Below are 12088 nucleotides of genomic sequence, written 5' to 3'. Positions count from 1 at the left end.
GCTTGTGTTGTTTGGTTCTCCTTGTGTTGTTTGGTGCTCCTTGTGTTGTTTGGTGCTCCTTGTGTTGTTTGCTTGTGTTGTTTGGTTCTCCTTGTGTTGTTTGGTGCTCCTTGTGTTGTTTGGTGCTCCTTGTGTTGTTTGGTGCTCCTTGTGTTGTTTGGTGCTCCTTGTGTTGATGGTGCTCCTTGTGTTGTTTGGTGCTCCTTGTGTTGTTTGGTGCTCCTTGTGTTGATGGTGCTCCTTGTGTTGTTTGGTGCTCCTTGTGTTGATGGTGCTCCTTGTGTTGTTTGGTGCTCCTTGTTGTTTGGTGCTCCTTGTGTTGTTTGGTGCTCCTTGTGTTGTTCGGTGCTCCTTGTGTTGTTTGGTGCTCCTTGTGTTGTTCGGTTCTCTTTGTGTTGGTTGGTGCACCTTGTGTTGTTTGGTGCTCCTTGTGTTTAACAATCTGTTATTGAAACCAGACATTCTCAGTTGGACTGAGGTCATTCCAGAACATACAACTGGTTGTCTTGTGAAGTGTAGCTCCAGCAGTGTGTTCAGGCTCATTGGAAGATTAACCTCCATCTCAGTGTTAAATCTAGTCCCAGTCTCATGCATGGTTTTACAGTTCCCTGAGATGACTTGTTGGGACTTGGTGCTACATAAATAAACTGAACTGAATTTAATTGAAAGCGTTCTTCAAGAATTTCTTTAAATTCCATTCATCCATCTTTCTTTTATCTCTGACCAGTTTCCTGTTCCTGCCAATGAAAGCACCCCAAAGCATGATGCTGCCCCCACCATGCTTCAGTGTGGGGATTTGGTTGTCAGCAGGATGAGAGGTGTTAATGTTTGTGACAGACATGATGCTGTCCTCGAAAACTAGTTAGATTTTAACATTCTGACTGTAACAGATTTTATCCACAGAAATTACAAACTGGATGTTCCATTTTTTCACATTTRTATAGCTTTTTGTAACCCTTCTTACACAGCAAAACTCTTCACACACACACTTGTGCAGTGCCTTTTATTATAGATATTACACTCTATGCCTGTTCTATACTGTGCTGTTTTGGGAGTTTTCAATATAAATTTTAGTAAATTCCAAATGGTCTGTGTTTGTTGTTTGCTTTTGTTATATAAGCATTGTTTTTGTTTTTTGCCACTCCTCTATAAAGTCCAACTCTATGCAGCTTATAGTGGTTCTATGGACAAATGCTGTCATCTCTGCAGAGAAGTAGCCTGTCTCTATCAGAGTTATTTTTGTCGTCCTSGATGTTTCTTTGATTAATGTCCTGTTTGCCTGCTCTGTGAGAGTTGCTAGCAGGTTTTTACAGCAGATCAGTCTGTTTTTAAATAAATTAAATGGAGCAGGTGAGAATTTCTTGGTCTTCATGGTGTTTATTGCTTAGTTTGTAACCCTTATAACTTTAAGGTGTTGAATTTGTGTTTATTCTCTGGATTATTAGAACTAAGATTTTTTGATTGATTGCTCACAGAGGTATCTTATTTAACGTGGATTCTGAAGGTTTTATTTGGATCTTCAAAACACATGGGATGAACGCATCATTTTTCAGTTTGATATATTTTTCTTTACCAATCTGGAGTTGGGTGGTATGGCAGTGATGGTGGTTAAAGTTGGTACCTCTCAAGGAGAAGGTTACAGGATTACATAAACTGAAACCTTTCTGGATGGAATTAGTGTATTCTCCTTGTGCACACATGGGTTTTCTCCAGGTATTCCAGTTTCCTTCCACATGCCAAACATATGCATGTTAGGGTAAATGGTTAGATAAATTGTGTGGATGAGAGTGTGAATGGTTGTCTTCTTTGTTTCCAAGTGTTGCTGTGATTGACTTGTGACCTGTCCAGGATGTACCCCGTCTCTTCCACAGTGACTTCTGGAGATAGGCACCAGCTTCCTGTGACTCAGAAAGGGAAAGCGGGTAATGAAAATTAATATATGGATGTACAATCTGGAGTTTTACTCAATTAAATGAAAAAAACTGTTTTTTTTATTAAACCTTTATTTCACCAGGAAAATTCCATTGAGATGAAGAATCTCTTTTGCAAGAGAATCCTGACCAAGGTTGGCAGCAGTACAAAGGGGTTACAGAACATTCACTGCAAATATAGAAAAGGTTTACACTGTCATAGATTAAAGATTCCTCAGTTAAAACTTTTACAGATGATTCCTTCCCACAATCAGTAAAAACAGCCTTAAAAATATTTAGTGACAGCAGCACCTTTAGGTTCACGTTTCTCTGCAACTGGTTCCAAGAAGATGGAGCAGAAAACTGAAAAAAGTTTCTTTCAAAGTTCACCAAGAACTTCATGCACTGAAAGGAAAAATAAAAACAAAGCGAAAATCTTCCTGTGGAATTTCTATTTATATAGGCCAACAAATATGATGGATGTAGTTCTAATATGGCCTTAAAAATAAAAAAAAATGTGCCAATGACAGAGTCTACGAGTGGCCAGGGCCACCCATCCAACCAAGTTGTTTATTGATRTGATGTGTAAAACCTTTATAATATAACCTGATATAAATCTTACAGCTCCATGATAAACATTATCCAGTGAATAAAGACATCTAAGAGAAACATGCATGTAGAAAAAGTACCCATAGTCCAGTCCAGACATAAATGCTGTATCAACCAGTCACTTTCTAGCCTCAAAAGATAGACACCATCTAATCCTGAAATTAAAATCCTAATTTTAATCTCAGCTTCTTCACTTGCTGTTGAATATSGTAAGAAAAAGACAAAGATTTATCAATTAAAAATCTTAAATATTTATACTGTGACACATTTTCAATTTTCAGACCCTCAGTTGAAATAATGACTGCTTTCAAATTTCCTATTAGAAAACAGCATCACTTATGATTTAGAATCTGCATTTAAAACAAGCTTAAGGCCCAGGTTATAATGTAAGGTTTTCTTGTGGCCAAATGTATAATTCTTGTGGATTTTCAAGCATCGTACAAGTTTATTTAGTCATTTATTAACCTTTAGGGACAGTCAGTTGAAGTTTTCCTTGCTGTCTCAATGGTTTCCACATCACCTTCATGTGATCACTGAGGCCTGCTGTGATCAGATGAAAACTTTTAACTATGTAGCTCCATATTAAATAAGAGCCTGGAAGCCTTTCCCTAATAAAACTCAATAACTGGTCACATTTTGTCTATGTAGTTAAGATAAAATTAAGTCTAGAACCATCATAATCCTCAGAATGGTAACTTTGTTGCAGATATCACAGAAAAAACAGTTAATAACACATCAGCTGTTGATCCACTTTCCCTCTGGCTGAGCAGCACTCTCTCTGGGCCAGTTCGATTCAGATGGCAGGGATCCTGTGAAAACCACATGGAACATGCTTTTTCAGAAACACTCCATTTCCTGAACAGCATCACAGAACATTGTGGCCACTCATCTATGCCACAATTTCTTTACAGATTCCAGGGTCTTAGTGAATAGTTTAAAAGCTTATTTTTGTTTGTAGATTAACAGCGCTGACCAAAGACTTAAATTAATAGATCATCTCTTGTTGTTGGTAATTAAGGTCAGCAGGACCCCGTTTATGGAAGCTGGCTTGCCATAAAGTGATAGCAATTTAGGCACTTCTTGATTACATGATGGGGGAATATAAAACTATAATTCATGCATCCATAATGACACTTCAAATGAAATCCTAATCATAGAATCTTTCATACCTGAAATAGACTAAAGATTTACCTCAACACTGAAGTGTTAAGCTTTTTTCCCCTCTGACAACATTTTTTGAACTAAAAATATAAATAAACAAGAACTGCAAAGCAGTTATGACCAGGGTCCAAGTCCGTGTATGCATGTCCACCTTGGCCCATGTTGTCCTGAGCCCACTGTCGACGTGTGCATCACAGACTTGTAACATGAGGAGTTTATATAAGGTCTACTTGAGACCCTAATATCTTAAATAGATTTTGGTCTCAGAAAAATGTCACTYCATATTCATATGTCCTTTGTTCCCATCCTCCATTACGAACATAAATCATTATCCCAACTGTGCCTTCTCTGGACATGTCCAAGCCATCTTAATCTGACCATTCTAACATCACCTCCCAGTTGTTCATCTGTAATGTTTTATTATAACTCCTTAAACCTTTCTTTCTCCGCTCCATCTTGGCTCAGACTCTTTCTTCACCTTTTTACCACACTTCCAATTTTTCTGGATAGACTACTTGTAGCTTAACTGTTCTAGGTGTCTCTCTTTTATTAGCTCTACATTTACATGAATTTACCTAAGTACTTGAGTTCCTATAAACTTGTGCCTTATGCTTCTTGTGATCTCTCTGTTCCACCTGCTGCCTCCCATTCAGACACATGTACTCTGTCTTAAACAGCTGAATTACATTCCTCTTCTTTAACATCCCTGGAGTCCCTGCACACACCACTCTATCCTGGTTTCAAGAGCCATCTAAATCACTTTAACCAGAACAATGTCATATTTAACTGCTTCAAATTTATTAAAAAGCAGAGCACAAAAACTTTACCTGGACATCCGTTTACTTCCGCTTAACCGGGATTTGGTTGCAGGGGCAGCAGCCAAAGCAGAGAGACCCAGACTTCCCTCTCTCCAGCCACTTGGTCCGGCTCTTTTGGAGGAATCCCAAGGAGTACCCAGGCCAGCTGAGAAACCAGCATGTCCTGGGCCTTCCTCTGGGTCCAGTAGAATGTGCCCAGAACACCTCACCAGAGAGGCATCCAGGAGGCATCCTAACCAGATGAACCACCTCAACTGGCTCCTCTGGACATGGAGGAGCAGCGGCTCTACTCTGAGTCCCTCCTGGATGACTGAGCTTCTCAGCCTATCTCTAAGGGAGAGCCCAGACACCCTGCAGAGGAAACTCATTTCAGCTGCTTGGATCTGTGATCTCCTTCTTTCAGTCACTACCCAAAGCTCCTGACCATAGATGAGGGTAGGAACGTAGACCGACCTGTAAACCAAGAACTTCACCTTCTGGCTCAGCTCTCTTCACCACGACAGACTGGTACARCRCCCACATCACTGCAGACGCAGCACCAATCCACCTGTCAATCTCCCGCTCCCTTCTTCCCTCATTCATGAACTAGACCCTGAGATACTTAAACTCCACCACATGGGGCAGKACCTCCTCACCGACCCAGAGGCAGCATGCTACCCTTTTCCAGCTCAAGACCATGGTCTGGGATTTGGAGASACTGATCCTCATCCCAACCGCTTCACACTCGGCTGTGAACGACTCCAGTGAGATCTGGAGATCAGGATCTGATGAAGCCAATAGGACCACATCATCCACAAAAAGCAGAGACTTGATCCTAAGGTCACCAAAAACGATCCCCTCAACACCTTGGCTGCTCCTAGAAATTCTGTCCATAAAAGTTATGAACAGAATCAGTGACAAAGGGCAGCCTTGGTGGAGTCCAAACCTGACTGGAAATGAGTCCAACTTACTACCTGCAATGTGGACCAAGCTCTGGCACTGGTCGTACAGGGACCTAACAGCCTGTATCAATGGGCCTGGTTCCCCATACTCCYGGAGTACCCCACACAGGACTCCCTGAGGGACATGGTGGAACGCCTTCTCCAAGTCCACAAAACACATGTAGACTGGTTGAGCAAACTCCTAAGCACACCCCAGGACCCTGCTGAGGGTGTAGAACTGGTCCAGTGTTCCACAACCAGGACGAAAACCACACTGCTCTTTCTGAATCCGAGATTTGACTATCTGACGGACCCTCCTTTCCAGGACCCCTGAATAGACCTTACCACGGAGGCTTAGAAGTGTGATCCCCCTATAGTTGGAACAGACTCTGAAGTCCCCACCACCCCGGTCTGCCAATTCAAGGGAACTGCTCACAATGTCCATCCAATATTGTAGAGTCACATCAACCAACACAACCCCACAAAATCCAGACCCTTAAGGAACTCTGGGTAAATCTCATCTACCTCCGGTGCCCTGACACCGAGGAGCTTTTTAACCACCCCAGTGACCTCGGAACCAGAGATTGGAGAGTCCGACCCAGGGTCCCCAGGCTCTGCTTCTTCATGGGAAGGCATGCTGATGGAATTGAGGAGATTTTGTAAGTATTCTTCCCACCGACCCACAACATCCTGAGTTGAGGTCAGCAGTGCACCATCCCCACCATATACAGTGTTGGTGGCGAACTGCTTCCCCCCTGAGACATGGGATGGTGGACCAGAATTGCCCAGAAGCTATACAGAAGTCTTTTTCCATGGCCTCCCCAAATTCCTCCCACGCCCAAGTTTTTGCCTCAGTGACCACCCGAGCCGCAATCCACTTGGACYGTCGATACCTATCAGCTGCTTCCAGAGTCCCACAGGCCAAAAAGACATGAAAGAACTCTTTAGCTTGACAGCATCCCTCACCACCGGTGTCCACCAGCGGGTTTGAGGGTTGCCACCATGACAGGCACCGACAACCTTACGGCCACAGCTCAGGTAAGCCGCATCAACAATGGAGGCATGGAACATGGCCCACACGGACTCAATGTCCCCCACCTCCCCCGGAACATGTTCAAAGTTCCCCCGGAGGTGTGAGTTGAAGCTCAGTCCAACAGGAGACTGTAACAGATGTTCCCAGCAGACCCTCACTATACGTTTGGGTCTGTCAGGTCTGACTGGCATCCTCCCTCACCAWYGAAGCCAACTCACCACCAGGTAGTGGTCAGTTGACAGCTCCACCACTCTCTTCACCTGAGTGTCCAAAACATGTGGCTGCAGATCAGAGTAAATGACAACAAAGTCGATCATCGGACTTAGGGTGTCCTGGTGCCAAGAGCACATTTAGACACCCTTATGTTTGAACATTGTGTTCGTTATGGACAATCCATGACGAGCACAGAAATCCAATAACATAACACAATAAAAAACTTAACCCCAGTTTTTAAATCGTGCTGATATGACAAATAAAACTAGAGTTATGATGGTGTACAATACTTCTTTTCTGAAAATGATGTTCTAATATGCATTGCAGCGGCAGGCAACAAGGTAGTCTTGTGTAAAAACTGCAACCCTCCATCAGTCTCGTCTCGTCCAGTCTCATTTTTTGTCAGGAGATTTAAAAAACTACAGGAAGAAGAAAATGAAAATGCAAAAACTGAATAAAGCATGGTGGCAACTGAGAAACTACAATTGCAGGAAAAAAAGTAATTAGAATTGAGAGTTTTGTAACATTTAGCACGTTGTGGCCTAAACAAAATGTCATAAATTAAACAGAATGACAGATCCTTAGAAGTGCCCTCTGTGTGTGTGTTTTAGAGAGTCTGTCTGTCTGTCTGTCTGTCTGTCTGTCTGTGGGAAAATGTATTCTAGTTATAGTATACATAATTCATAAACATAACAAAGAGAATTTGTTCTCACTTCTCAGGATTTTGGAGAAATACAATTCTAAATATTACAAAAACATTTACTGTATAGGCTTTATAAGATAATTTGACTTTTCATTTTTCCAAAAATACACAGTATGCATTTTGTATTTGCATTTTTAAAAAAAGTGGCATATTGTCATTTGCACAGCTTGGAAATGTGTATTTTAAGCTATAGACATTTTTTGGCCCACCTCTGCCCATGTCATACCATGATTCAAATGTTTTATGACATTCTGTAGACTCTTACAAATGCTGTTTGCCAACTCCTCAAAGCCCAGTGAATTACTTCCTTTAAAGATGGTAGTAGCTACCAACTGTTTTTCTTTCTCTTTCAGATAGAAACATGTACACAGCTTGCATAGAGTATGGCTCTTGCCAGCTTAATTTTTCTCTTTAACTTCATAGTATCCAAAGTACTTCCAAACACTGGCTTTCAATGTGGAAAGAACCCCTTATGTCATCTGCTGTGTGGGCACTGTAAACAGTCCAAGAGCTGTACATATTTAAAATTCTATCATTTGCAGGTTAATATTACCATTACATAATGAGCAGTTTTTCATAGTTTGAAATTAACTTTAACTCATTCATGTTTATATTGTGATGCAGTGAAATTTAGTTTATAACTTTCCCCCACAAGCTACCAGAATCTGTGCACTTGTGATGTTGGGGTTTGAGTCCTGCAGTGGTGGGCAGCACTAATCCAAAAATTAGCTCCGCAATTTCCAAAGCACTTATGCCATAGAAAAACTAGTGGAAGCTAATTTTAAAGCACACATTCAATTTGACACTTACTAGCTGACAATAATTCATGTATAATATWTGCACAACACTGCCAACTAGTGGTGTATGAACGCTTTTACAGCTTAATCCTACAACTGCTGATTACTGGGGATGTGATTTCCTGAAACAGACCTTTGGCTCCTGGTGTAAAAATTAAAAAGTTGTTGAGGATTGCTAGCTCRGCTGCTTCTTTGTCTTTTTATTTTGTTTGTTGTAGATTTTTCATTAAAGAAGCATCAATAAAGTAATTTTAAAACTGTTTATTGGAAAACTGAAGCGATGCATTCTGGGTACATGACGGATTTGRTTTGTGACGGGAAACAAAAGTATGGAGTACAGGAAACTATCTTCCCTTCAAAATAAGAGCTTGGATGTTAAATTTTTCCATGTAGTTGCTCCAGTTGACCACTAGATGTCAGCCATCATGAGCATAACATCTTTAAATCATTTCTGAGTCTCTAACCCCGTTGCTTCGACCAGTTACATCAAGTATTGAGCTCCAGTGTTTAAACTTTATTTTATTTAGAAAGGAGCTCTGATTGTAAAGTAAAATAAATCAATACATACAAAATTTTAGTATGGATTACAAACGTTTACTGTTTTAGCTGGGACAGGGAATTCTTAAACACTGCCTTCCTGCTACGTAAGCAAACACAAAACATTGTGGGAAATAACTGTAAAATGAGAACCGTGACCCAAAGTAACAGTCAGCAAGGATGTATACCTTCACAATAAGTGTGTTTATCTGGGAGGGGTGTTGTTGGATAGATCACATGTGTTGTGATTCATTGACAGTCATACCTTCTGCTGTTCAACATAATGATTGGTAGATACAGCGGGTAAAATAAGTATTGAACACGTCACCATTTTTCTCAGTAAATATATTACTAGAGGTGCTAATGACATGAAATTTTCACCAGATGTTGGTAACAACCCAAGTGATCCATACATACAAAGAAATCAAACCATAAATGTCCAGAAATGAAGTTATTTGTAATAATGTGGAATGGCACAGGGAAAAAGTATTGAACACACTTACTGAAATTTATCTAATACTTTGTACAAAAGCCTTTGTTGTCAATGACAGCTTCAAGACGCCTCCTGTATGGAGAAACTAGTGGCATGCATTGCTCAGGTGTGATTTTGGCCCATTCTTCCACAAACAGTCTTCAAATCTTGAAGGTTTCGTGGACCTCTTCTATGAACTCTGATCTTTAGTTCTTTCCATAGATTTTCTGTTGGATTCAGGTCAGGTGATTGGCTGGGCCATTCCAGCAGCTTTAGTTTCTTTCTCTGAAACCAACTGAGAGTTTCCTTGGCTTTGTGTTTGGGCTCATTGTCTTGCTGAAATGTCCAGCCACGTTTCATCTTCATCATCCTGGTAGATGGAAGCAGATTTTTATCAAGAATGTCTCTGTACATTTTTCCACTCATCCTTCCTTCAATTATTTGAAGTTTGCCAGTACCATATGCTGAAAAACAGSCCCACACCATGATGTTCCCACCTCCAAACTTCACTGTTGGTATGGTGTTTTTGGGCTGATGTGCAGTGCCATTTGACCTCCAAACATGATGTGTATTCTGGCATCCAAACAGTTCAATGTTGCTCTCATCTCATTCTGGACATTTATGGTTTGATTTCTTTGTATGTATGGATCACTTGGGTTGTTGCCAACATCTGGTGAAAATTTCATGTCATTAGCACCTCTAGTAATATATTTACTGAGAAAAATGGTGACGTGTTCAATACTTATTTTACCTGCTGTAATTAGTTATTAGCAGTACTGCATTTTAATTTTAGAAAGCACAAATCGGCTTATGAATTATAAAAATTAGTAAGACCGCTAAAGAWCAAACAAAATATTTAGGTCCACAATTAGCGGTTTTGCGCTTTAGCAGACTGGTGCCCACCACTGAAGTCCTGACTACTTCCCTGCAGTCATGGAAACACATGACCTTTCTTTGAAGCATGAAATAATCAATTACAGCTAAACACGTTGGAAGAATTTATATTTGCATAGCAGTAAGGTAAGAACTACATGTATCAACAAGGGCTTGAGAGAAACATCTGAAGTGCAATTTTAAATTTACCAACAACAATGTTTTGTTTATTCCCATTAAGTGGGGCTGAGGGACTTAAAACTTGTACTGGAAACAGTTTCAGGGAAACTGGTCCCATTCTGGCTTCAACTTCTGGGTTTACGTTACAGTTCCATCCGTCTTTGTTTTTTGGCTGTGACTGCTGTTGGGCTGTGGCAGGACTCTTGGAGCATGACTCAACAGTGTTAACAGAATGGCCAAGCATTGCTTTATATGTTTTATTATTATTATTTGTGTTTTTCTTGTTTTACACAACTAGTTCTTTCATTTTCACTGCTAATATGCTTGACAATGTTTTGCATGGAAAAGAATGCACCCGGTTCATTATTTTCTTTGTTTCTCTGTAAAGAATGACCGTGTACATGTGGATTTGCAATGATAAGTTCTCTCCTGTTTTACTTTAGTCTTTTTCCTCTCACCTGTTTGGTTGTTTCTCTTCTGTTGTTTGATGTGATGCTGTTCACTGTAATTCTTCACTAACCCGCCACCCCACCTTCTCCTCATCCCTTCCTCCACCCCTCTCATTATGGTCCTGTGGGGTTCCGCAGTAGTAGAGATGTGGAGTCCTTGTGTGAGCAGGGTAGCTGTAGGTCCGGTGTAGTTTTACAGTGAAGGAAAGTGTTCTTGCTCCAGAAATTAATTCTGTTTCTTTTTTTTTTTTTCTTTAATTTTGTTCTCAATCAACTTTGATGGTGGTGTTAGTGGTGCGTGGGGTAGGGAGTGCAGTTGGGGAAGGGGGTGGCGTTATTGAACAACCAAAGCACATCTTCATATTTATGACTGGTCATCAGCTTCAACCTGAAGAATTAAGGTGAAAAGCATTGATTTGATGTTGAAGTTTGTCTTTTTTTCCCTTCCTCTTTGTGTGCCGTTTTTACTCGAGTTCATTTGATTTCTTCTAGTATGAATTCTTTTTTTTTTTCTGGCTTTGTGCATGGTTTGAGTGTGAGCMTTGTCCCCTCCAYCTGTTCCTCTCCAGCCTTGCTGTCTCCTCTGCCCCTCTCTGAGTGAGTTGCTGTTAACCAGCATGGATTCCTGCATCCCTCTCTGCCTATATCTTTTACACAACTCTTTCTCCTGTTCCACCTTTGGTTTCCACTCTACACCAGATTTCTAACTCTTACTTTAAGTGTAAAATTTCCATCCATCTGCTCATTTCTTATTGTTGTAACAGTCCAAAAATACATGGCAATATGTATTTATGGTTGAGCTGAGGGACCAATGTCATAATATGTAAGGCATGAAACAATCAGATTGAAATGGATATGCTGTTATTAAATGACTGTTTTCAGGAAGACAGGAGCATCCATTTTGTCTCAAACATCTCTCTTTTCTTACTTTCATCTTCTCTGGTTCAGACCATGGGGAAATGATGGAGATACAAGGGTTTGGAGGCAGCCCGCTGTCATGGCAACAGGCAGAAGGAACCACTCACGAGTCCTTGTGCCAGTCCTGCTCAACGGCCGGCAGCAACATATCATTCGACTACACAGCTGGCCGTGCCTGCATACATCAGCCTTCTGATATCCACACGTATGTTCTCCAAACAAAGCTTCACCTTTCCTGCACCTGTTGAAAATGGGTTGCTGTTTGTCAGTGTTTGTCTACAGCAGAAAGGGAACAGGGAGTAACACAGTGTTAGCTCAGTGGCTGTAAAACTGATTTCAAGCTGTAACCAGAAGTTTACATACACTATATTTTTATATAAAGGTATGCATTTTTTCACACTGATGTGAAAATCAAGCTTTTCCCATTTTAGGTCAATTAAGATTATCAAAATTGTTTCTATTTATTTAACACCAGAATAATGAGATGTTTTAAGG

The 12088-nt window shown here is 40.7% G+C and overlaps 1 protein-coding gene across 1 annotated transcript in view; it reads left to right on the top strand.

The window, feature by feature from the left end:
* sgsm2 (small G protein signaling modulator 2) overlaps nt 1-12088 on the top strand; it is a gene marked incomplete at both ends in the record, with an annotated part of 138574 nt that overhangs the window by 52976 nt on the left and 73510 nt on the right. The window contains 1 exon segment of the mRNA XM_014030062.1: nt 11624-11798. Coding sequence (XP_013885516.1) covers nt 11624-11798 — 175 coding nt within the window.

Source organism: Austrofundulus limnaeus, unplaced genomic scaffold (assembly GCF_001266775.1).
Source record: "Austrofundulus limnaeus strain Quisiro unplaced genomic scaffold, Austrofundulus_limnaeus-1.0 Scaffold992, whole genome shotgun sequence".
Classification (NCBI taxonomy): domain Eukaryota; kingdom Metazoa; phylum Chordata; class Actinopteri; order Cyprinodontiformes; family Rivulidae; genus Austrofundulus; species Austrofundulus limnaeus.
The sequence above is the reverse complement of the archived record's forward strand: the minus strand, read 5'-3'. Positions and strand labels throughout refer to the sequence as shown.